Here is a 26,903-nt window from a genome sequence, read left to right on the forward strand (position 1 = left end):
CAGCCTGCTCTGCTTCTCCTGGTTCCCCTGCGGGTGAGACCAGCACACTGAGCCACTTGCTGCTGCACAGTGGGAAACACTTCTTGCCTTAAACATCGCAAGGGTGAAGGGCCTTGAGGGGAAGCCATATGAGGATGGGCTGAGGGCAGCTGGTCTGCTCAGTTTGGAGGAGACTGAGGGGAGACCTCATCAATGCGTACAACTTCCTCACACGGGCAGTGCAGGGGCAGCTCTGAGCTCTGCTCTCTGGGACCAGTTGTGTCAGGAGATGGTTAGGTTGGATATTAAGCAAAGGTTCTTCTCCCAGAGGTGTTTGGGCACTGAGCAGCTCCCCAGGGCAGTGGGCACAGCCCCAAGGCTGACAGAGCTCCAGGAGTGTTTGGACAACACTCTCAGGCACAGGGTGGATTCTTGGGGTGTCTGTGCAGGGTGAAGAGTTGGACTGATGATCCTTGTGGGTCCCTTCCAGCTCAGGATATTCTGTGATAATTGTGGCACTGCTATAGTAGAGGTTCCTATTTCCAACTCTGTCCATTATATATATATTATAGTTGGACTTAATGATCTTAGAGGTCTTTCCCAACCCTAATGATTCCATATTGGTCATACAGACCTGACAGGTCTATTTTTTAATCCCCCATCTAAATCCCCCAGGCTTAAATTAGATACTGGTAAGGAATTCTTGGCTGTGAGGGTGGTGAGACACAGGCACAGGTTGCCCAGAGCAGCTGTGGCTGCTCCATCCCTGGGAGTGTTCCAGGCCAGGGTGGATGTGGCTTGAAGCAACCTGGGCTAGTGGGAGGTGTCTCTGCCTGGGGCAGGGGTGGAATGAGATGAGCTTTAAGATCCTTCCAACCCAAACCAGTCTGGGATTCTATGAAAAATCTTGGATCACATTTTGTTTTATAGATATGTAGGAAAAGAGGTAAAATATAACAGCAACAACAAAACAATCAAAAAAACCAAACCAACCCCAAACCCACTTTGCTCCAAAGGCTTGTTTTACTGACCACAATTTTCAGGGACTTGAAGTCAAAATGGATCATATAAACTCTCTCTTAATGTCAAATGTTTAGGTTTGGATAAATTAAGGTTTACATAAAAGTCCAGAATTTAAGCTACATAATCATATACGTAAATGGCTTCAAACGGGAATAAAAAAAAAATACTCATGGAATTTTGCAAGATTACCTGATTGTATGTGACTAGGAAGTCCCTGACACTGATGGCATCTAACAGGCTGTCACTCTTGATTTCCACCGTGATGTCTCCGTGAGTCACAGAGCCCTCCGATGGCCAGTACTGGCAGCACTTCTCCTGCAAAATCCAGGGAATTGCCAACATTCCTCCACCTTTTTCCCACTTACCTACATTGACATCAATCTCTGACACAGGACGTGACATCCAGCACAAGGAATGTGTTCTAAACACGTTGCATTGCAAGCACAAACAACTAAGAATACTGAGAACTACGAAATACTAATATCAAGAATAACTAAGTAAACACTTCTTATTGCAAACACTAATGGCTAAGAATACTAACAGTAAGAATAGCTAAGAACTAAATAATAAAACACTTCTATAATATAAAGCATAAAGATGAAAAGGGCTCAGGAGGCACAGATGGCAAATATTGCCTTAAAACAAACTAGAATAATATATATAACTCCTGAAATATTGTTTAAAAGCCTCTCAAACCCAAGGGAAAAAGCATTTGACAGCACTAAAACACTCTGGTTGCAGTGCTGACCCCTCAGTCTTTAATCTGCAGCACACAGGACACTCAGCATTACTGAGTGATGGATGAGGAGAGGCTCAGAATGAGCCAGTGGAGCTCAGACTGGCACAGCCAGGAGGAAAGTTTATACAAAAGCTTTGTCCAGCTTGATCCCAAATCCTAAAGCACTTGTTCATGACAATTATCTGTTAACATGAACTGGAAGCTTTCAAAAAACCATAAAATTGGCCGTTTTGGTGGGTCTTCTGACAATTCAAGCAAAAGCAGCAGCACTGACCCACACCAAATAGTGAGGCAACTCCTCATTTTAGGAAAGGCAAAGAGAAACCTCCTATTGCTGGAATTTTTAGGCAGCAAAGACTTTATTGAATATTAACACTTGTAATTTGTAGGAGTGAAGAGGATCTGCTGTGGTGTGGAGGCGGCAGCTGTGGGACACCTACCTGCTCCCTCTCCTGAACCTCAGTGAGCATCACGATGGTGTGGCACTTCCACTCCCAAACCATCCTCCAGAAATCCTCCACCGTGTGTGGAAGTGGCCCCTGCGTGGCAATGAAGTAATCCTTCTGCCGATAGCCCTGCGGGAGAGAGCAGCAGCACATGGGGCATTAACAGGAGTATTACCAGGGAGAAGATCTGCCTCTCTACTCAGCCCTCGTGAGGCACAACTGGAGTGTTGTGTCCAGTTCTGGGATACTGAGGACCAGAGGGACATGGAGCTCCTGGACCAGGTCCAGAGTGTTGTGTCCAGTTCTGGGCTCCTCAGGACCAGAGGGACATGGAGCTCCTGGAGCAGGTCCAGTGGAGGATGACAAAGATGCTGAAGGGACTGGAGCACCTCAGTGATTAGAAAAGGCTGAGGGAGTTAGGGCTGTTCAGCCTTGAGAAGAGATGACTGAGAGGGACCACATTAATGTATTCAAGTCCATGAACAGAAGGTGCCAAGACAATGGATCAGGCTCTGCTCAGTGGTGGAAATCAATAAAATAAGAGGCAATGAGCAAAAATTGATGGTCTTAGAAGCCTTTTCCAACCTAAATGATTCTGTGATTCTAAGATATTCCCCCAATATCAGAATTTTGAGCTGTATTTTATGACTTTTTACAGCCATGGCTGCAGGGATGAAATTCTGCAGGACCAGGTAACTGAAAGGATTTCACAATGAGGTTAGAACAGCAGCAGCTCTTAGGCTTTTCCATAGAACCAACTTTTACCTCCATTTTTGAGCTCCAGTTCTATTTCCACACAGGTGTGATCTTCACACAACCCTCTGTCACTAGTGGGGTTTTAATGCTTAAGGATCTGTTGAATTCCCATAGTTAAATCAAACCAAGCCACGGTGGAAGGTGCTGCCCAGGTTCCAACAGGAAAATGGGAAGAAAGCTTGGAATTCTATACAGTTATTCATAACCCAGGTCTGCTCAGGTAATCTCTGGCTCCCAAACACTGTGACAACCTTTCCCTGTGCTGAACACTGACTTTTTACATTCTCAGAAAAGCAAATCTGTTTATTTGCTCTGCAAACCTAAACCAGCTAATGGAAGAGTTCTTAGCTCTGTAGCTAATTTGCTTCACTTTCTGTTTGTCACAATTTAGTATAAGCCTTAGGTTATAAATCTAACAACAAGGAGAATGTTTAAATCACACCACATTTCAACTGAAATTGAAAACACCAGATAAGAAATGTACTTGGAAACTCCTACAAGACAAACCCAACCAAACAAGCTAATCTTCTTCATAAGCCAAGTCCATTGTGCCTCTGAAATAACTAAACAGCAAAATCCCTGATTGGAACTTTAAAGAGATGAAAATGTTGTGTACTCACATCTATGAAGGAAGCATTGATGTAGTCTGTGTACTCTTGTCCTCTCTTCATGGACAGGATCACTCTGTTAAAGTCATCTGGAAAAAGAAAAATCTGGTTACATTTTGCCAACTGAAAGAACAAAACCACAAAATCTTTTCTCTGAGAGCCAAGTGGGTCTGAAACTTTCATTTTCAGGTGCAGAAAAAGTGCTGCTCTGGATGATGCAAGCAATCACACAGAGAATAGGTTGGTTTAAAGGTGAAACCACTGAAGTATTTAATGCAGCCCTGAAAAAGAGCTGATTGTAATAGATTTTAATCTGACTGCCATCGATTTTACAGTGATGGAGCAAAAGCCAATTCATTAAATGATGTGCTGATGGTTTATAAAGGTAATACACTTTAGAAGGAGAGGGTAGTGCTGTTCATATCAGGAAGCTCTCCAGAAGCTTTGAGGCAGACAAACCTGCAGAGGGGACAACAAAACTCAGGGGATGGCTGAGAGAAACACCCCAAAAATGAAGCAAACCCAAACCTCACCACTCTGGGCAGTTCAACAGGTGTTGAAAGCACTTGAGTTTTACAGGCAGAGAAGTTAGCGCTTTTCCTCATTAAGAAATATACAGTAATTATGTGCAGAATTCCAGTTTCCAGATCCAGGCAGGATCTCTACAGAGTGTGTACTCAGCTAATTGGGTATTTCCAGCCCTTGCATACAAAGTATTGGCCTCTTACATGGGATAATCTGGATGACTCTTGCTTTCTTCATGTTTGCTGGGAGGTTGCCAGTTCTCATGTTCTCTTTCATGATCCGAACGTTTGTTAACTTCTGCAAGGGAACACACAAAGGAGGATGAGAACTCGCTGGGACAGAAGTGAGGTTCACTCACCAGATCCTCTCAGGCTGTTCCTAAGTGCTTTTGTCAGGTACAGAACAGTGACACAAAGGGAGAGTGACTTGCCACAAAAGTCCCTTCATTGACTATAAAAATGAATTAAGGATAATAGTCACAGAAACATGGAATGGTTTGAGTTGGAAGGACCTTAAAGATCAGCGCATCCCCCCCCCTGCCATGGGCAAGGGACACCTCCCACCAGCCCAGGTTGCTCCAAGCCCCATCCAACCTGGCCTGGAACACTCCCAGGGATGGAGCAGCCACAGATTCTCTGGGCAATCTGTGCCAGTGCCTCAGCACCTCACAGGGAGCAATTCCTTCCCAATATCCCATCTGTCCCTGCCCTCTGTCAATGTGAAGCCATTCCCTGTGTCCTGTTCCTCCATCCCTTGTCCCAAGTCCCTCTGCAGCTCTCTTGGAGCCCCTTTAGGTACTGGAATGGGCTCTGAAGTCTCCCCAGTGCCTTCTCCTCCCCAGGCTGAACACCCCCAGTTCTCCCAGCCTGGCTCCATAGATATATCTGCCCATATTAAAGTCCCTCTCCCTCCTTTTTACTATCTTTTCCCAGTTTCCAATTCCTGATTAAATTAACCCTTTAAAGCAAGGTGAGAGCTCAGTTAGCATCTAGATATCATTTGAAACTTTAGACCTATATGGAGAATAAATATTTTAGCATAGCCGAAGTCATATAAAAGTTGTGTTTCCTCGGGACACTAAAATCTCTTTTAGCAATGACCACACACATTGCGGCTGTTTTCTGCAGTTTGGGGTTTCTCCACTAAACAGAAGAGCTTTTTCCTTTGAATTGTCTTTCCAGACACTCTGGACATGTAAATTCCCTGCGATTCTCCCAGGTCAGTCACCACCGAGTTAACAACCCCACTGAGATGCAAATTAGGCACACGTAATCCGGTTTCCTCTTCCAGCATTATCTGATCTGGCATCTAGCAGCAGAGCCAGAGAATCACTCCACTTTTCCTTCACAAACAAACACAAAGCCTATAGGAAAGGGCCTGGACAACACACAGAGCTCTGAATGAGCATTTACACAACAGGATGTTCCCAAGGCTCCATTCACCCTCTCCAGAGGATCCATTCAGAGCAACCCCAAAATACAACTTCTTCCCTTTGCTGGACCTTTTAAAGTTACACTTTTAGCTTTTGGGGTTAAGTCTTAGCAATCTATGGCAAAGGATTTCCATACTTACTTTAAATTCTTCTTCTAGCCCTATTTTGACCAGGTTTGGTGCTGCGTTGTGGGATGTTTGTAGGTGTTTTTCCAAGGAAGACACATCGAGCTCTGTGTCACCGTAGAGGTAGTATTCAAGTAAGGCTTGATAGATGAAGGAGTATTGCATCTGCAAGCAACAGACACAGGTGGGAATACAGTGAGGAAGTGAAACTAGGAATTCTGGGACTTAGCTGTCTCATTTAGAGTCATAGAATGGTTTGGGTTGCAAGAGACCTTAAAGATCATCTTGTTCCACCCCCTGCCGTGGGCAGGGACACCTCCCACCAGAGCAGGTTGCTCAAGGCTCATCCAACCTGGCCTGGAACACTCCCAGTGATGGAGCAGCCACAGCTTCTCTGGGCAACCTGTGTCAGTGCCTCAGCACCTCACAGGGAGCAATTTCTTCTCCCAGCCTAGTCTTATCCAGGTTTGCACCAGCATAGGCCACACTGGGATGCATATCAGAGTGGAAAGACGGGAGCACATTCTTTTTAGACCATGAAAAGTTGTAATTTCAGCCAACTAAAGTCCACTCACGTCAGTCTGAACCATCTGTGGTCGCTGGTTGCGAATCCTGGACACGAAGTCGAAGACATCAACCTTCTGCTCTGCGTGCATCATGTCTATGATGGCATCGATGACGATGAAGGTGCCTGTGCGACCAACCCCAGCACTGGGCAAGGGAACAGAACACACAGAAACCTCCATGGAATTACCAGGTCTGCAGAATTGCTACAGCAATCACACACGTAGGACTTGTGCTCAGACTGGGCTGAAACAGTCACTGGGAAATGTAAAATACCATGGAATCATGGAATGGTTAGGGTTGGAAAATGCCTTTGAGATCATCAAGTCTAACTGTTGTCCCAGCACTGTCAAGGTCACCACTAACCATGTCCCCAAGTGTCAAATCTACATGGCACCCTGCAGGACTGGTGACTCCAGCACTGCCCTGGGCAGCTGTGCCAGGGATGGACAGCCCTTTCCATGAGAAAGTTTTCCCTAATATCTAATCTAACTCCCCAGTTTCTCATTTGAACATATAATACTAATATCTATTATATATCCTCTCTATATAATTCCATAATAATTCAGTCTAAAATGAAATTTTAATCTGTTTTAACTCGAGTTCCATCTCCAAATGCTTTTCCTTCCTCTATCCCTCAGAGCCACGAGAGGGAGTGCGATCCTTAGAAAAGCCTCACCTCCAGCAGCTCTCAGCTCTTCCTTCCAGAGGAAAAGGGCATGGCATCCTGTGCTAGGCATTTACAGCTCTCCCCAGCTCTTCCAGCTTACTGAGCTGGATCGGCCACAAACACCTCCAGGACCGGGACGAAAACTCTCTCCATATCCCAATCTGCTCAAAGCAGCTCTCAGCCAGGAAACATTAGGCTTTAAATAAAGCCAGAAAAAAATTCGGGTGTCCTTAATAACTTAGTTCATACATCCACACACACTTTTAACAGCAGTGAGCCCAAAGCCATTTATTCCAGAGGTCTGGAGGGACACTGGAGATGAGCCACATGGAGAACCACAGAGCTTCACCAAACTGCATCACAGTGAACAATTCCACTGTAACCTTCTGCCTCCAAATCCATTTGGGTTTAATCACTCATTTGGCAGATTCCCCTTTCCTCATAGCCACATTGCACTCCAGTGCTCCCACCCACTGGTCTCCTTGGCCCCTCTGTGGCCACTGACCAGGGGCCACCACAGCTTCCTCCCCGAGGCTCCCTGACCCTTCGCTTCCTTTCATTCACATCTGACTTCTGCCACCACAGAGCCCCCTCACATCCTACTGTCTCAACTCTCACAGTTTAGGCAGGTTTTCCTCTTCCTGACACAACCTGGAAGTCACCTTGGAGCACAGGTCACCCATTACCACTTCACACTTGTCCTTCACTGCTCAGTCCTGGGAGGTTTGACCCACTGAACCCCACATCCCTCACTTCCCTTCCCTTTACAGCCACAATCCTTTTTTACACATCCTTGATCGCTCCCCAAGATTCCCTTACTTCAGCTCAGCACTGAATTCCAATAGTGCTCCATCCTGAACTCCATCCTGCAAAAGCTGCTGATTTCACCAACCTTGACATCTGCCTTGGATATTCCCTGATTATCTCCATCCTTAACTTACTCTGGGGCATCCTTTGCTCAGCTATTCCTTAATGGACCTCTGCTCACTCCTAAAATGCATTTCTCTCCATCCTTAATCTACTCCCTTGCTCAGCTATTCCTCAGTGGACCTCTCTGCTCACTCCTAAAATATAGTTCTGAAAGCTTCTAGACTAAAGGAATTGGCAGAAAATCCTGCTCACTCTCTCCCACAATCAAAGACTTGCCAGAAAATCCTGCTCCCCCCAACCCTTACCTGCTCCTCTTTCCTTCCCAGTGCTAAATTAGTCTTTTATTAACTTCCAAAGATTCCAAAGGAGCTGTTTGGCTCATGATGGTTGGGTAATATTATGCTACAAGCTCACTAAAACTGGCTGGTTACTCACTACAGATGAGCTTCCCTTTCCTTTTCCCAACAATTCAGTGGTGTCACATCCTGAACTCAACGGAAATGAAGTGTCACCTCTCTCCTCCTCTAGTTCTGACCCAGGCTGAGACACAGCCCGAGCCCCAGGCTGTGTGGCAATGTGTTCTGTAGTGCTATACAGCACATGCCTTAAATTGCAGCACTTACGTGCCTTGAATGAAATCTTTATTCCCAACTTTTCAGGCATTTCATGGCTAATCTACATAGCAAACTGCACTTTTCCTGTGGGAGAAGTGGAGGATGAATTCCCAGAGGAGCATTTAGTGGCAAAGGTCATATATTCGTGTTATGAGTCTGTTTGGCTAACAAAGAACATCTTTATACCCAACAATAGATATCAGTCAGGAATTAAAAAACACACCAACCCAACCAACCACTTCTGTTTGAGTATTGAAGTGACAGCAATGACAGACCTTTTTGGGCTCTAAAAAGCTCAGCATTATTGCTTGAGGAGCTCATACATACCTGCAGTGAACCACAATTGGGCCAGCATGGGCAGGATTCAATGTTTTGACCTTCTTGAGGAATTTCAGCATGCCAATAGGTGTGAAAGGCACCCCAAAGTCAGGCCAGCTAGTGAAGTGAAGCTGTGTGACGAGTCTTGGGGCTTTGCAACCATCATGAAGCTGCAAGAACACGCAGACTCAGAGTTGGACATCTCATTTTGCATGCAAAGGTTTACAAACAAACTGCTGTGGTTGTTTATGACTTTAATTCCTGCAACACTCAGAGCCTGACTTGGGGATTAGAAGTTTAGTGTATCGAAAATACAAGTACAGGGTAAAATTCCCATTCTTTTTCACTTATAAAACCCTTACAACACTTTTTTTTCAGCAGCCACAGATGAAACTCACAAAATTCAGTCTAAATATTCAGCCTGTGAGATGCCAAACAGCAGCTTGGGCCAAATCACATGGGGAAAATGAAAAAAAAGGCTGAACAGCTAATGCCCAACTGCTGCCAGGCTGATAATCTGACCTAGAATTAAGAGAGGCCACCAGAGAAGCAGTGTCAGCATCACCTCACCTGCATTCACTAACCACAACCTATCCCCAAGGTGAGAAAGTACATCTCTCTCACAAGCTTTGTGCCAGGTCAAGGCCATTGCTTTCAAGCTGGAGAGAACAGATTTGTGATGGTGCCTTGTGTCCATCCATGGCCAACCAAACCCTACAAACACATGCTCACAGAAGAGATCAACACCTGGAAGGCAAATAGGTCCATTCCAGCCCTTCAGGTTATCCACAGCACACACATCTTGATGCTGTTCCTTCCTTCCCATCCTGCTTTCTGAGCACAGTTTCAATGAGCACTTTCTGAGCAATCACTACTCACACCCAACTGATCTCCATAGTAAATCAAGCTGCTTCACAGTTCAGAATCTGTAACTAATGCTGAATGAATCACATGTATTTTCACAGAATCAGAAATGCTGAAAAAGACCGTCAAAGATCATCCAGTCCAATCATCAATCCAACACCATAATCACCCCCAAGAGGGCTTTTAGGGGTTCTGAGCTCTCCAGGGAGTTGTACACAGCTACACATGGTTTGTCACCTCTCACCAGCCCATATGGTCTCCAGTCTTCAATGGGAATTGGACAGTCATTGCACTACAAACACAGCAGCTCTCCCTAAACTAATCCCTAGTGAGGCAACACAGTGCAGACAAGAGCAGAGCCATCCCTACCCACCTCTCTTGGGATCTAAAGCTTTAACTCCTGCCAGAGACTATGGATACAACAGAAATACAGCTGCAATCAGAGAACCACAGACTGTTAACGGGTTGGAATGGAGCTTAGAGATCACCCAGTCCCAACACTCTGCCCTGGGCAGGGACACCTCCCACCAGAGCAGGTTGCTCAAGGCTCATCCAACCTGGCTGTGAACACTGCCAGGGTTGGGGCAGCCACAGCCTCCCTGGGCAACCTGGGCCAGTGTCTCACCACCCTCACAGGGAAAAGCTTCTTCCTAATATCTAATCTAAATTTCCCTCTTTCAATTTCTCCCCATTCCTCCTGCAGTTCCTAACCAAGAGTCCCTCTCCAAATGCACCACACCTTTCTTCATTTGCAAACCTGCTTAATTAACTCCCTGATTATGTTATAACATTGTAAGAACTTTCTCTAAAGCCCAGAGGAAGCCCCAGCAGGAGCTTGGCTGTTCCTTACCGACTGCACGCAGAACTTGCGGATGGTGTAGTCCACCAGCACAATGCAATCCTCCACTGACACACGGATGTTGCCATAAGTCCAACAGCCTTGGTCAGGCCAGTACTGGTAACACTTTTCCTGTACAAACACACAGAGAGTGAGATTTATAACACTGAGATTGCCTTCACAGGATCAGGGTTGGAGGAGACCTCTAAGACCATCAAGTCCAACCACTAACCTGTCAGTGCTGTGACCCCTAAACCCTAACAAACCCAGATCCTCCAGCACCAGATCCAGACACCTCTTAAACACCCCCAGGGATGGTGACTCCACCACCGCCCTGGGCAATATCCCAGTGCCTCAACACCCTCACAGGGAAAACATTTCTCCTCACATCCAATCTGACTCTGCCCTGGCTCAGCTCAAGGCAATCCTCTCCCTGCAGCCATGGCAGGAGAGAGGCCATCAAGTGCTGTCTCATAGTGGTCTCATCATTCATTGTTGGCCACTCATAAAACAAAGAAGTGAGGTGAAAAACACCTAGATATGGATATCAGTACCCAGAGCTTCTCATGTGGGACACTGCAGCTTTAACACCTTGCTGGTACTAGTGGTGCTCAAATTTATGCAGAGAAAGTGAGAACAGCTTTGAGGCTGTTTTTGAACCTAGCTAGACCTACACAGCTTTTGTTTCAGTTTGGTTGGTTTGTTAGGGGTGTCAAACTGTGAGGTCTGTGATGTCTTCACTCTATTTTCAAGCTGTAGGTGAAGCCAGTGAGAAATGCAACTCAGTTCTCATCTTAGAGAATCACAGAACGGTTTGGGTTGGAAGGGTCTGTAAAGACTATCTGGTTTCACCTCTGCCATGGGCAGAGACACCTCCCACTAGCCCAGGCTGCTCCAAGCCCCATCCAACCTGGCCTGGAACACACCCAGGGATGGAACAGCCACAGCTTCTCTGGGCAGCCACTTGGAATCATCAGGAACATCCAGACTGAGCAGCTCTGGCTTCTCACACTAGGAATGGGCCCTCATGGATTGCCTTTGCTGTCTGAGCTTCATCAAACAGCAGGAAAATAAAGCAGAAGCAGCACCATGAACAGGCAGCCAATAAGTGTCCATCCCATAACAGAGGAGGAATGGGGAAACAGGAAGCAACAGCACCACAAAGAAACAGCTTTGGGGTCTAAGTGTCCTATGCATGTGCCAGAAAGAATTTTGAAACCTAATACTCAGGAAAACTAATACAGTTTTCATCCTCATTCCTAACCAAACCCAGCCACGAGTATGACCTTCCAAAGACACAAGAGTTTTCCTCTGGATAATTCCCTTTGATACAATTAGCTGTCAGAACATTCTCCCTTGAGAACAACTGATATAAATTCCTCTTTCAGAAATGACAAGTACATTTTTGAGCAGAAACTCAGCTGTGCTGACAGGTACAGGGGGAGGAAGTGGTCAGAAGTGTGACTGGCCAGTCACTGAGTAGCCACAGCTGCTCTTGGAGCACATAGGGACACCTCAGAGCAAACTCAAAGCTCTTTACCTCTTTCCTTTCCTTCAGGTTGGTTAACATGACAATAATGGCTGATTTCTGCTCCCAAATCATCCTCCAGAAGTCATTGACTGTTTCTTGCTTGGGCCCTGCAGACAGAACACAACTCTGCTCAGGAGAGGGATGGAGACCAGCAGATCAAAGCACACACCAACACCCCTGGGCACCCACCCAGCCCTGTCTGTGTTCCCTACAGCCTGCACAGCCTTGGAATATAGCACATAGATCTTAAAATCCCCATATTTTCTTTTACACAGTGATATGCAGCCAAAGCTACTCTTCCAGCAGGTATCTCCTCCCTTGCAATGCTGTTCATAGAGACACAGAATTTTAGGGGCTGGAAGAACCTTAAAGATCACTCCATTCCACCCCCTGCCATGGGCAGGGACACCTCCCACCAGCCCAGGCTGCTCCAAGCCCCATCCAACCTGGCCTGGAACACTCCAGGGATGGAGCAGCCATAGCTTCTCTGGGCACCCTGTGCCAGTGTCTCAGCACCTCACAGGGAAGGATTCCTTCCCAGTATCCCATCTAAATCTCCTCTTTCACCTTAAAGCCATTCCCCCTTGTCCTGTCATTCCATTCCTTGTCCAAAGTCCCTTTGCAGCTCTCTCGGATCCTCTTCAGGCACTGCAAGTTGCCCTAAGTATTAATTCCAAAACAATATTTAATGAAACAGACTATGGCAGGAGCATCATTTGGGATTCCCTCTTTGCAGCTCTTCCCCATGCCAAGGTTCACATCACCTGTCAGCACAACAAACCCTCGTGCGAGAGCTGCTCACTGTGCTGTGCAGGACAGGGGAAGCTACTGCTTTGTGCCTGGGCTTGTGGTGACAAACATACCCACAGTTGTGACTAAATATAGCACAACAATTCCTGTGGAAGTGCTAACTTGTGTAGCAGGATCACTTAAGAATGTGTTACCAGGAGACATCAGTTTGGGAGAGAAGCAAAGTGGGGTGGGAGAGGGAAGGTGAGGCTCTGCTCAGAGCAGATCCACAGGTCTAAAGCTAGTTGGTCACCTCTCACACACTAATTTCACTTCACCTGACACCTCTAAAACCACCTCACATTTGATCACTGGCTGCAGCTGAAAATAACCTTTAAGACACATCTAAAATTAACTCCATTCAGCCCTAAGATGTAGAGGAGAAACGAGAATAAGTTACCTTGTGCTGCTATAAATTTATTCTTGTCTTTATAGCCCTATGGAAAGAAACATCACAGCAATTACCAGATGAACCCCCAACAGGTGCTAGCAGAGAAATACTTCTTTAACTCTCCAAGTTTGCCCAAGTGTGGGCAAATGTCAACTTACATCTATATATGAGGCATTAATGTAGTCTGAAGGTGGAACACCATCAATCTGGGTCAAGATCACTCTGGAATGATCATCTGAACAACAACACATTACAAGCACATTAATCAAGTTGAACCATGTTATTTCCTTGCATGCAAGAGGCCTGAGAAGCACAGAGTTTCCAAACTGGTGCTAGAGATATGCCACAACCAGACAGGTTGGGCATACACAACACATGAAGAGCATTTCTGACCAGTGAAATTGCTATTACTTGTCTGTTTTCAGCCAACTAACACTACCTCCAGCCTGCTCAGTGCCAGAGTTAAGTTATTTCAGAGAAAAGGGGATGACTTACATGGAAGGATGTTGGGATATCTGTTTTTCTCCCTGTTTTCTTCCTTATTTGCCATCTCAAACGTTCCCTGCACATATCCAGGTGTTAAGGACTGGAAGAGAAAAGGTATAAAGTCAATGTGTTAGAAAATAACTAAGTCTTGACTGCACAGAGAATCATAAGGAGTTGGAATGGAGCTTAGAGATGATCCAGCCCCAACCCTCTGCCCTGGGCAGGGACACCTCCCACCAGAGCAGGTTGCTCAAGGCTCATCCAACCTGGCTGTGAACACTGCCAGGGTTGGGGCAGCCACAGCCTCCCTGGGCAACCTGGGCCAATGCCTCAGCACACAGAGTAGGAAAAATATGCATTTCCACATATTTCCTTGACTCCAACACAACAGAACATATTTCAACAATTTTGCTCCCAAGAACCTTCATTACTCTCTCACAGGAAACTTCCTCCTGGCAGATTTCACTACAGAAAACAAGTTCAGCAGTTTGGAAGAAAGAAGTGACTCTTTTTTTTTTTTTTTTTAACAGAAGAGATCACAGTTATTTAGCAAAGCGTTAAGCTCTGAGGTGCTGCCTGAGCTGCCATCTGCTGTGGTGACTCACGGCGCCGTGACCCAGGCATGACGGCACTGCTCCTCCAGCTCTGCTCCCACAGCAACTACACTTGGCCAATTAGAGAAACAGTCTGGCTGGTAATAGCTCCCTGCTAAGGGTCGTGAAATAGCAAACATCTGGCTGAGGTTCACAGGTGAGGGCAGGAAGGAGAGAGAGAAAATAAGTCCTAATTCTTTTATGGTGTTGAACTCTGCAAGTCACCAGCAAGAGCTAAGACTGAAGATGAATTTACTGGAGGCTAAAAAAACCAAACAGCCTTGGAGATCAATCAAATGGAAGGAAGAAATGGAGAGGAAGGAGGTGAATATGAAAACAAGGAAGTGACTGAGTGGAGCTCCTCTATGGCAGAAGCTGCTGAGATGCTTCCACTGCAAATGGACCAAAGCACAACTGAATTTCATAGATTCATAGTATCTTACGGGGTTGGAATGGAGCTTAGAGATGATCCAGCCCCAACCCCTGCCCCGGGCAGGGACACCTCCCACCAGAACAGGTTGCTCAAGGCTCATCCAACCTGGCTGTGAACACTGCCAGGGTTGGGGCAGCCACAGCCTCCATGGGCAACCTGGGACAGTGTCTCATCACCCTCACAGGGAAAACATTTGCCTAAGATCTAATCCAGATTTCTCTCTTGCAGTTTATCCCCATTCCTCCTTGTTCTGTCACTGCAGCTCCTAACACAGAGTCCCTCTGCAGCTTCCCTGGAGCCTCTTCAGCTCCTGCAGGTTGCTCTGAGGTCTCCACACAACCTTCTCTTCTCCAGGCTGAACAGCCCCAACTTCCTCAGTCTCATTAAGTTTCGTTTACTGAGCTCTTAACACCTCAGTGTCAGCATGTTGGATGCCACCAAGGTGAAATTCAAGTGGTTGGAAATGCACAACCACCTTCTCCCACCCTTCTTCCTCCTACTGCCCAGTTTGAGTCACACAGGGCAAGGGAAACTTGTGCTAAGTGATGGTAGAGCAATAACCACCATCCCCCTTGCCTGGCACAGAGCAGGGCTTGGAATTTCCCCTGAGAAGCAGCACTTGTGTCGGCAGGGTGACATAGGATAAGAGGGTGGTGTTGGGAGGACTTCACCACCACCACAGAGGAAACAGCAACGTGCACTTGTGGGTTGGCTTTGTTGGTTTTTTTTGTGTCACTTCAGCTTGTGAATGTGAAAAGAAAGAAGAGAGATTAAGAAAGGGTTGAAAACAGAAGGTGCTTTTAGCAGACTGATGAATTCCTCCTTGGAATGAAGCCCAAGGCTTTTGATCAACCCATTTTGCTGGTTAAAATATATTTATGACCTATAAAACAGAGAAACTTAATTTCTGTAGAAAAAGAAGTAGTGGAAGTTGTTCCTGCCTATGGCAGGGGTTGGAATGAGATGATCTTTATGGTCCCTTGCAATCCAAACCATTCTAGGATGCTATGAATGAATGGAATAAATCTCTTTAAACACTAATTCTTCAAACTTAAAGTCAGGCAACAAATTCCCATTAAACAGTCATAGAAGTTCTGCATCTTCAATACCTGAAGAGTAAAATCTCTGGTAAAATCATCTCCTTTCTGACTCCTGCAGGGCCTTGGCATCACCCCAGGAAGCTCCTAATGCCCCAGAGTATGCTGCACCCCAGTGCAAGGGCCCAGCCCAGTTCCCTCCTCCCACCCTCTGCAGAGGATATGATTCATGGAGGAGGCACCTCACCATGTCCTCCCCATCACCCGCCAGTCACGAGGAGTTGATGAGTCCTGGTGGCACTGGGTCATCTGCTGCCACCACACTCTGATCTGTCCCCACTTCATAGGAACCCTAAAGTCCTCCTGAAGCTTCTGAGGAGCTCAGTCCACCCCAGCATCAGCACATCTCCTTTTTTTATCACTGAATGAGCCACAGCAATGTCTTAACCAAGTCAAAGTTCACATTTCAAGAGCAAATTCTTACAGGAACCTTGCCAGTAATTCATCTGAAAACCAAAGCAATAAACCATCCAGTTCAGACTTCTGACATCCAGCTCATCTTCCATGAGGGATGATAAACAGAGGTAGAGGCTTTACAGAAAGGAATAGGGTTTTGTCAATTGGCTTTCTTCTTTTTTCCTGGGAAGAAAGAACACACACTTCCTCCTGCCCTGAACACACTCTTCCTCCTGCGCTGTGCTCACAAGGGAATCATCTAACAAAAGCTTAAGCAACTGAGAGTAGAAGAAAAAACCCACATCAAGCATCAAGACTTCATGTACCACCACTCTCATCCCTGCTCAGATATGGGGAGCAGACCTTGGGATTTTTGTGTGCAGACAATCTCACACACTCACAGAACAGAGCAGAAAATGATCTAAGCAAACCAGGGTTTAAAATTAAATGAGACGGTTTGTTTCACTCAGAGCCACAGAACAAATTCATCAGGAGAGTCAAAATTCCCCAGCACACACCTTGTCAAGTTGGTTGTCACATTCGTTTTGTGGAGTTTGATAACTATCTCCCCAGTGCTCCCTCTCTGATAAGGGAAAATGGTGTGTTTTAAATATATCAGGCAACAAATTGCAGATATAAATATGTTCCCAATTAAGAAGATAACTGAGCAGCTTGTCTAATCAACACGTGCTTTGGCTTTCACACAGCCATGCCTGACATTTAAGCTCCTGCTCTGTGCTGCTTGGAAGGGAAGTGAAAAGAATCATGGAATAAATCATAGAATGTTAAGGGGTTGGAATGGACCTTAGAGATCACCCAGCCCCAACCCCCTGCCCTGGGCAGGGACACCTCCCACCAGAGCAGGTTGCTCAAGGCTCATCCAACCTGGCTGTGAACACTGCCAGGGTTGGGGCAGCCACAGCCTCCCTGGGCAACCTGGGACAGTGTCTCACCACTTTTCTATGAAAGGACCTGAAAATACAAAAGTCAAATCTCCCTAGGGCAATCTTAAAGGCCACACTGTGTCTTCTCCTCTAAGTACTTCCCATAGAGGTCAAACACTGACTGCCCAAAAAACCTTCCACCAGCATCAAGAAAATCAATGCTAGAGATCCATGTCCCTCTCCTCCAGCTTTCAGGCAAACACTAAATCATAGAATCACCAAGGCTGGAGGAGACCTCTAAGATCATCAAGCCTAACCATTAACCTCTCACTGCTGGAACCCCTAAACCATATCCTCCAGTGTCAGATCCAGACACCTCTGAAACACTTCCAGGGGTGGTGACTCCATCACCTCCCTGGGCAATTCCCTGTCCCAGTGCCTGACCGTAAGACTAAACACCTACTTGAAGTGGTAGCAAGTGTCAAATTGTCCATATAACACCAATTTAGAAACTTCAAGCAGCTAAAATCCAGAGTTTGTCCAGATAAAGAGTCATCACACACAAAGCAGCACATACAACAGTCCATCACACTCAGGAGTGCTGAGGCTCTTGAGACATCACCACCATGCACCAAACACCTCAAAGAATTATTGCAGATATTTGAGGTTCCCCCCAATTTTTGGCCACCCAGGTGTCCACTCCCTGTGTGAGAACTCACATTGAACTCCTCCCGGAAGAGCTTCCCTTCATCTGCTGATCGGATCCGGATCTCCTCCTCCAGATTCTCTACTGGGATAGGGAAATACTTCTTTGGGCCTGAGGGAGACCTGCTGAGCAGCATGACCCGTTGCTGTTCTGTCAGGACAAGGGAAGTATGTGTTAAAGGCATGTCCAGAGCAACACATACCAAGATATTCCCAACTATGAATCAATCTTCATGCTGGAAGATGCCAAAACAAACTCCTTCCCTGAGATTTCAGCTGGTGATAGAGCTGATTTCCAGGGAAGAAAAACCCAAAAGCACAGGCCAAATAGTTGCTTTGAGAATGTAATAAAATCAAGTAGAATCACTACTGGTAAAATGAATGATATGTTTACATCAGATTAAAATGTGACCAAGTTTTACCTAGCAAAGGAGAAAGTTCATTCTGCTGACAGGGGCAGGAATTGTGGGAACAGCCTGCGGCATCTCCCACCCAAGAGGTTTTGTGAGATGATTTCACTTGTGAAGGGGCAATAAGGATAAAAAACTAACTCTACGCTGGCAGCCAAGAAGAACTGCACCAAGAGGAGCTGTTGGTGCTGCTCGTGTGTACAAGCAGCAGCCCAGCAGGAAGCTGCTGGGTTCCTCAGAGGTTTGATTTCCCTCTGACTGCCACCCTGCTCAACCACTCACCAGAGTTCACACACAGTCAAGGGCAACGGGCACAAAAAGCCCAGGTGGAATTTTTATCATCATTAAATTCATCATTTTTCTCTTGGTTATGGCTAAAATCCCTGGTACAGTCCCTCAGTGTTTGTTGGCTCCGAGCTGAGGCACCCACAGGACTCCTCACCAATGGTAACAAACCCAGCACAATGACAAATCCAATGGAAAACAATTTTAAGTCTTCAGAGTGTTCTATTTTAGCACCTCTGGCAGTCAAAACTGCTCTATCTCAGCCCCTTCCTTCCTTCTCCTCACATTCAAAAACCAGCCAGTACTTCCACAAAGAGTCAAGGACCTTACCCCCCCCCCCCCCCTTTTTAAAAAAAAAACGCAATATTTCTTTCTCTAAATCTAAATATCAGTGCCAGAATATAAACATCACAGTGTCAGAAACCTGGAGCTCAGTTGGCACCCTAATAAACATCTAGAAAGAGCCAAAAACACATTTACAAAGAAACATTTGCTCTATTACAACTTAGAGCGAAAATGAGTTGAAACCAAGAACCTAAAGTTAAGATTAGATATAGAGTTACAGATATACTCTAATAGGATCCCTAGTCCAAGGACAGGTTGGATGGGGCTTGGAGCAACCTGGGCTAGTGGAATGTGTCCCTGTCCATGGCAGGGGGAGAAAAAAGATGAATCTCAGAACAGTTAGGGTTAGAAGGGACCTCTGGATGTCATCTAGTCCAGCTTTAATGAGCTTCAAGGTCTCTTCCTTAATAACAATCCTGCAACTGATATAACAAATAAAAGCAAACACAAGTGAGCAATTCCTAACTAGAGAACAAGGGGATGAGCACACACAAACCAAACAGACAACTTGAAAGCAAATCTCTCCACACCTTGTTCCTCCAAGATCCCATTCGGCATCTTCTTGTCGCCCGAGTTCACCACAGCTTTCCTGTGTCTCCTGAACCTGAAACACAAACACCACGGTGACCTGAGGAACTCCTCTGAAAGGCAATCAGCATTTCCTCCTCCCCAGTCCTGTACCAACCATGTAATCCTAGAGAAAGTCTTTCTGTTCATCTTCTCAGTGAGAGGCACCGCGGCCGCACTGTGCTCTGCGCCGCAGGCTTTGCCTCACCACACGTCTCTCGCTTCCTCCTGAGCTCATATCAGGAGGCCCAGCAAGCTCTGCACACTCAGCTTCAACACACACCTACCTGGCAAAGTACACCACCAGCACGAAGCAGAAGATGATGACCACACCCAGGATCAGCAGGGAAATGAGCAGGTCCTTCTGCACATTGTTCTCCTCGGTGGAGTCTGGATTGAACACAGTAAACATGGACATTATACACAAGGATTGCCTCATTCAGTACAGAAACTCTGCTTGGAGCATCAAAAATCTGGGGCAGGGAGTGCAACCATGCTCCTGGCTTGGAAAACTCCTCTCAGGCAGATAGTGACAGGATGAGAGGACATAGCTTTGAGCAGTGCCAGGGGAGAGTTAGGCTAGATATTAGGAAGAATTTCTTCCCAGGAAGGGTGATTAGACCCTGGAATGTGCTGCCCAGGGAGGTGGTGGAGTCACCATCCCTGGAGGTGTTTAAGAACAGACTGGACATGGCACTTAGTGCCATGGTCTAGTTGGCAAGTGGTGTTATGTCATAGGTTGGACTTGATAATCTCAGAGGTCTTTTCCAACCTGATTGATTCTGTGACTGTGATTCAAAAGCACAAGCAAACCCTCTGCTGTGGAGAGTATCAAGGATAAGTTTTGGGATGAGAGGTTAAGCACAGAATTTCCCTGTTCTCAGAGCAGGCACAAGGTATGAAGTTGAATTTGCAGCCTATTAAAAGGTTTACTACAGTGTCCTTATGTGCATCCACTGTTTCTCAACCAGACACAAATCAGTCACATTTCACAGAGATTTATTGACTTACATTGCATCTAAATACAAGGACAAGTAGGAATAATGAGACCTTCAACAAATACTCAGAATGGAGAGTAGAAAAATACATCTGTGATATATCTGAGTCTCACTCTTGTGTTTACGTATGTGACTCGTCACCTTTCACTTTCATTATGCTTCTGTAACCTTTTAATTCCACTGAATAATTCAATATTTAACACATTTAAATCATTAAAAAACCCAACATGTTTTATTTAAGAAAGCAAAGCTCAGTCTGATCCTTCAGCAAGCAAAACCCAACCTGCTCTGCAACTCGAGCAGTTCTGCCAAACTCCAGGCAATCTGCGTTGCTGCTGGTGTCTTGTTGGGTTTTTAATACTTTTAAACTACATTTACACACTTTTAGTGAGTTTTTTACCATTCTTACAGTGGTCTTTGAGAGCTGCCAGAGGGCAGGGACAGATGGGATATTGGGAAGGAATTCCTCTCTGTGAGGGTGGTGTGGCTCTGGCACAGGCTGCCCAGAGCAGCTGTGGCTGCTCCATCCCTGGGAGCGTTCCAGGCCAGGTTGGATGGGACTTGGAGCAACCTGGGCCCGTGGGGGATGTCCCTGACTACGGCAGGGGGTGGGATGAGATGTTCTTTAAGGTCCCTTCCAACCCAAACCATTCCATGATTCCATAAAATATTCAGGAGTACATAACACCAGCAATAATGTAGGGAAGAGTCACACGGGTCAACCAACTGTCCAGAACTGATCACTGCAAAACCATCTGTGTGATGGCTTGTGTTTTGAGAGTAGCTGGAAACTCTGTAGAGGCTCCAAGAGGCCATTAGGGCATGGAAACAAATCCTTTAGAGGCACAGGTGAACTCGGGACATACAAGGACTGAAGGTATCTTAAGTCAACATCATAATCCAAAGAGAGGGAAGGCAATAAATTGCCTGAAACCTGACATTTATATGATGCATAAAGATAAAAGTGACAGGCAGGAGAAAATTGTCATCAGAAGCCATGGCTTGGCAGGGGTTCAGGAAATCACTATTGGAAGGAGTTGTCTGGATGAAGATGAATCACCAGAAACAGCTTAACAATTCCTATGTGGTGTTTAGCAACTCCAGATGGAAACCGAGGGCTGAGAGAGAGACAAACAACACAATACCTATTTTTACCACTCACAGACAACATAGAACCACTTTAATCCACTTTTGGAGTTTCAACATGTCAAACTCAGTGCCTCAGAATCCTCCAAGATTGAAGGGTTTGATATTAGTTCTCCTCCTTGGCTCTGTGTCAATACCCATGACACCAGGGGAAAAAACAAGTTTGAGTCACAAGGGAATTAAAAGTTTCCCTCAGCTCGTTTCACAATACAAAAATCACCAGACTCTTCCTCTCACAATCCAAAAATCTCCCTTCTCTTTCTCTCACAGAGTTGATGTCCCTCACACCACATTTTTGGGGTGTCAAAACTGACTCCCAGACAAACACTGAAGGCTACAAACCAAACCAGGAGAAAACAAACTCAACCTCCTGCTAAACCAGTGTCCCCATTTCTTCAGCTAAGGACAGAGCATCCCTGCCACGACTCATGCAGTTCTCTGCCCCAACAGCTCACCTCTCCTCCTGCCATTTCACAAGGAAATCAGGTCAAAACCCACAACCCCACCACTGAGCTCACTGGAGAAGAGGATCTCAGGTTTGAGACCATCTAAGGAATGGGAACATGCCTAAGTCCATGGGACCTAATGAGCTGCATCCCAAGGAGTGTGGCAGCAGGTGAGGGAGGGAATTCTCACCCTCTGCTCTGCTCTGGTGAGACCTCACCTGGAGCACTGCACACAGTTCTGGTGTCCTCAACATCAGAAGGGCACGGAACTGTTGGTGCAAGGACAGAGGAGGCCACAAAGCTGATCAGAGGACTGGAGCACCTTCTCTACGAGGACAGGCTGAGGGAGTTGGGGCTGTTCAGCCTGGAGAAGAGAAGGTTGTGTGGAGACCTCAGAGCACCTTGCCAGGAGCTGAAGGGGCTTCAGGGAAGCTGCAGAGGGACTCTTGGTTAGGAGCTGCAGGGATAGGACAAGGAGTAATGGGGATAACTTAAAAGAGGGAAATTTAGATGAGCTATTGGGAAGAGGTTCTCCCTGTGAGGGTGGAGAGACACTGGCCCAGGTTGCCCAGGGAGGCTGTGGCTGCCCCAACCCTGGCAGTGTTCACAGCCAGGTTGGATGAGCCTTGAGCAACCTGCTCTGGTGGGAGGTGTCCCTGCCCATGGCAGGGGGTTGGGGCTGGATCATCTCTTAGCTCCATTCCAATTCCTTAACAGTCTATGATTGCATGAAACAAACCCTTCTTCCTAGGACACAGGCACATCTGTCCTCAAAGCCTTGCCATAGCACACCAACAGCTTCAGCCCTGCAGGGCCTGTGTGTAAGGCACAGTGTGGTTTATACAGCCTCATTTATTACTTGTATTTTCTTTGATATCTGAATCGATCATTTTACAAATACAGCCCCAAAATGGTACGAGAAAGTTATGACTGGTCTCAGGCCATTGTAGACTTGAAGGCTGAAAGATCTTTGGCCAAGGCAACTGTCTACAGACCAAGTAGGAGACAAAGACAGACCTGAAATAACTTTTTAATCATTGCTACTTCAAAAAGCGATGACTGAAACACGTGAATAAATTCATGCAGGAGAGGCAGATCCTCCAAAGCAGATCTCTACCAGGCAAACTTTTCCACTGCTCCCACACAGAGAGCTGTGGCCCAAACCCACAGGGATTTCTGTTCACAGCCACACAACAAAGATCAGCCCAAGGGTATTTTTGTCAGAGATATAACGAAACACTGAGTTTCCCCTTGACAAGAGAGGGGGAATAGTGCCAGGAGGCTGGTGGCAACCCCTTGTGTTTCCCCTGCCACCCAGCAAGGCTGACTCACTGCTGCTTCCCAGCTGAACTGCTGGTGCTGCTGCCCATGGCTCTGTCCGGAAATGGATCACCATGTCCTTCAGGGAGAGGATGTTCCCACTCTCCAGATATATCAGAAACAAAGCAACCCCCATAAAAAAAGGAACTATGAGCAGTGTGTGCCCATCAGTAACAGCCCCATGATCCTTCCTCCACAGTCCTCACAAACTGTGATCTTCTTCAACCCTGGATCAGTTCCTTTGCAAGTAGGATCTGAATGGTAAAATGGCCCATAAAAGTGTGATTAAAACACTTTTTCCCCCTTCTATTAAAGCAAACTATCAAGGTAAGGTGTGTGGTTTGCCCTCAATAGTTCATCAGAGACCTGAAATTATCCTGCTGATTGACACAGAACAGACAAGATGTCTCTCACACATCAGTGGTGGAAAGGAATTGTAAAGATGAGCACAAACCCCAAGAGATACTCACAGAGTAAATACTAAAGGTATTTAACCATTTGGAAAGGTTTAAAGAGCTTTACAATTGCAACTGCTTTCACTTTTAAACTACTTAACGAGTAGAAATACAAGAGTGAGTAAGACAATCCTGATGATGATTAATACTGGAGGACTCATTAATACCTGAGCAACCAGGAATCAATGTGTTATGGACAGTATCAGGTACAAAGTCTGATACACATATTGGAGAGCATAAAGTTGTATCTATTTGAAATCTACATTTATATATGCAAATCCAGACAAACAAACACTGACTTGGGGGTTGCAACCAGAAGATCTTTGAGGTCTCTTCCAACCAAACCCACTCTAGGATTCTATAGTTTATACTTATTGAATACAGTTAAATCTTGTGGGTACATGTCAGGGCAATTTCTCCATGAAATGGTAATATAATAAACCCCAGAATATTGTCATTTGATGAGAGGGAAATTTCATGGTAGCAGTTTCATGGTGCTCTTGGAGGAAGGAAAATGGTAGCAGTGCTAAAAATTGAACCATCCAGACTAGGGAAACTTGTTTAAAATCAGAATAAAGCTACATCTTAATTCAGCAACTGCTTTAACAAATCAAGTCAGCTAAAATAATGGCATGCAAGAAACTATAACTATTCCTTTCAGAACCAAAAGCATCTTATCCTTTTGGCTCACTCATCAAATTAGCATTCCAAAGGAGAGCAGGACTTTTTTTAGTATCCCTTAGTTCTTTCCAAAGTCTTTTAATCAGAATTTTCTTTAGACTTCAATCAAAAAAACCCTTGATTTTTATATGAAAAAACACCATATTAGTTCACTGGTTATCAAATGTCTTAGATAATCCTATTATCTTGGAAGTTTTTATATAGCAAAGTACTGTCAGTGTGCACTTGTCACTCAGGGAAAACTCTTCCTCACTGTAGAGCAGTGAAGGCTTTGATACTGAGGGAAAACAGTTTAGTCATGCTCATCATTCCTAAATCATAGCACTGAAATGAAGATTTAATTAAAATCTGGCTGATAAGATTGTCCTTATCCACATTATCAAACTGAAATTCAACATGATTCCTAATTCAGCTCTGAAGGTGAAGAGCATCAATAGCCAAATTCCCTTTGACCTCCTGGCATTAACCTTCTGGGAAGTGATACAACTACCAAGTCACTTCCCTTTCCCAATTCCCATATTCTTACAGATTCACACGAACATTAGTCACTCATTTTCCTCCTGCTGCAAGGGCCAGACAAGAAGCAGCACAGACAACTACATCACAGGCCTTCAGCAGACACAGTAATCAGCAATTTTCTACTTAGCTAAACCTCTATTTATACTAATCATTTGTTTATTTTGGAAGTCCTAAGCAAAACAAGACTCACATTGTTACTCACATTGGAGAAAGTCTTGAGCAACCTGGTCTGGTAGGAAGTGTCCCTGCCCAGGGCAGGGGGTTGGGGCTGGATGATCCCTAAGGTCCATTCCAAAGCCTTTAACAACCTGTGAATCCATGAATCTACTACTAATGGTAGAGACTGTTGCTTCCCCAACCCTACACTTCCCCTTCAGAGGTCTGTGAGTGCTCAAGCAGCACAGGGGTCACTGCACCCTCACTGCTCTCCAGCCTCAGACTTTGGTGAAGGCAAACACCTAAATTATCATAAAATCAGAGATTGGGTTGGGTTGGAAGGACCTTAATGTCCATCTCATTCCAACCCCCCTGCCATGGTCAGGGACACCTTCCCCAGCCCAGGTTGTTCCAAGCCCCATCCAACCTGGCCTGAACACTCCCAGGGATGGAGCAGCCACAGCTTCTCTGGGCAACCTGTGCCAGTGCCTCAGCACCTCACAGGGAACAATTCCTTCCCAATACCTAATCTAAATCTCATCTCTTTCCATTTAAATTCCTACAACCAAGGACCAAAGCAACCCAAGGGCCATCAGCCATGTCTGGCTTTTGGTCCTTGTTAGTTCTCCTTCTGTATGAGTATAAAGTTCACAGGCAGATTAAAAAGCAAATAAACCACAACAGCCTCCCATAAAACACTGGGTGTCAACAACAGTCACCTGAAAACTTATCAGGATTCCACCACACTGTTTATATGGAGTATCAGCAGCTTTATTTCTCTTCAGCCAAGCCCATGGAGCAGCTCACCCTTCAGCAATCTCTCCCTCACGTGAGCCTGGTGTCACACACTGCCACTGCCTGAACAGAGAACCACTCACCAGCACTGGGATTTGGAAGGCAGCTAGGCAGGATTATGAAGGGTAAGGAGTGCAAGTAAGAAGTGCAAGTAAAACATATCATCCCATCACAGAACTGAAGAGCTGAATCATATCTTGATAGAGCCATAGTATGGTTTGAGTTGGAAGGACCTTTAAGATGATCAAATCCCACCCCCTGCCATGGGCAGGGACACTTTTCACCAGCCCATGTTCCTCCAAGCCCCATCCAACCTGGCCTAGAACACTTCCTCAACAAAGCTTTATTTGACATGAACTCCAGGACCACATGTTTTAGGCCATGGTTAACTCCAGGACCAGGATGTGTTAGGCCATGGTTGTAGCAGGGCTTGAAGCAAAAGGAAGAAGTTCTGCAAACAGAAATGAGGATGAATAAAAGATGCTGTGGTGCAGCAGATTGGTCTCAGGACTTGAGAAACCCCTATATTTGCCCTGACAATCTTACTCAGGACACCTGCACTTGATCCACCTCCTCAAGCCTTGCCTTAGGCAGCTTATACCATTAGGAAACACAGAACTCATATAGATCACAGCTCCTCATGGTGTTTAAACATGTTCATCCTGTTGTCTAGCTGATAATTTACTTCACATTATCTGTGTCCACATCCCATCACATTGGAAATCCACAGTGACAGCTCCTGGGGCATGGAGAGCTTGTAGCCAGGCAGGAGGAGACATCCTGTGCTTCTCCACCTCACCCAAAGCTCTCTCATGTTCTTCCCAGACATGGGAAGAGAAAGTGAAACAAGCACCAGTCACATGGAGCCCAAAGAGAAGTCACCTGGCATGACTAGAAGCACCTTAGTGGGGTCAATGTCCTGGAAAATTATCAAGGACTATGTCACCAGGGAAACCTCACTAGAAGTCACTTCCACACCCACTCCTACCCCCACAAATGAAGTGATGTCCTTACTTGTTGTTGTGTTTGGTTTGGGTGACTCAGTTCCATTGGGTAGTAGAGCTTGTGCAAACAGGCAACTAACACAGAGCAGCAGGAGAGAGC

The 26,903-nt window shown here is 45.8% G+C and overlaps 1 protein-coding gene across 1 annotated transcript in view; it reads right to left on the reverse strand.

Moving 5' to 3' along the window:
- Nucleotides 1-26,898, reverse strand: part of PTPRE (protein tyrosine phosphatase, receptor type, E) — a gene marked incomplete at its 5' end in the record, with an annotated part of 31,316 nt that extends 4,418 nt beyond the window's left edge. The window contains 17 exons of the mRNA XM_009075528.1: nt 1-27; nt 1,192-1,317; nt 2,182-2,316; nt 3,564-3,640; nt 4,280-4,373; nt 5,649-5,798; nt 6,209-6,344; nt 8,679-8,839; nt 10,384-10,503; nt 11,912-12,009; nt 13,092-13,128; nt 13,241-13,317; nt 13,578-13,668; nt 17,691-17,827; nt 19,247-19,320; nt 19,571-19,673; nt 26,814-26,898. Of these exons, the coding sequence (XP_009073776.1) occupies nt 1-27; nt 1,192-1,317; nt 2,182-2,316; nt 3,564-3,640; nt 4,280-4,373; nt 5,649-5,798; nt 6,209-6,344; nt 8,679-8,839; nt 10,384-10,503; nt 11,912-12,009; nt 13,092-13,128; nt 13,241-13,317; nt 13,578-13,668; nt 17,691-17,827; nt 19,247-19,320; nt 19,571-19,673; nt 26,814-26,898 (1,728 nt within the window). The remainder of the gene's footprint in view (nt 28-1,191; nt 1,318-2,181; nt 2,317-3,563; nt 3,641-4,279; nt 4,374-5,648; nt 5,799-6,208; nt 6,345-8,678; nt 8,840-10,383; nt 10,504-11,911; nt 12,010-13,091; nt 13,129-13,240; nt 13,318-13,577; nt 13,669-17,690; nt 17,828-19,246; nt 19,321-19,570; nt 19,674-26,813) is intronic.
- Nucleotides 26,899-26,903: the final 5 nt, after the last annotated feature.

The sequence above is a fragment of the Acanthisitta chloris genome, unplaced genomic scaffold (assembly GCF_000695815.1).
Source record: "Acanthisitta chloris isolate BGI_N310 unplaced genomic scaffold, ASM69581v1 scaffold24265, whole genome shotgun sequence".
Taxonomy (NCBI): Eukaryota; Metazoa; Chordata; class Aves; order Passeriformes; family Acanthisittidae; genus Acanthisitta; species Acanthisitta chloris.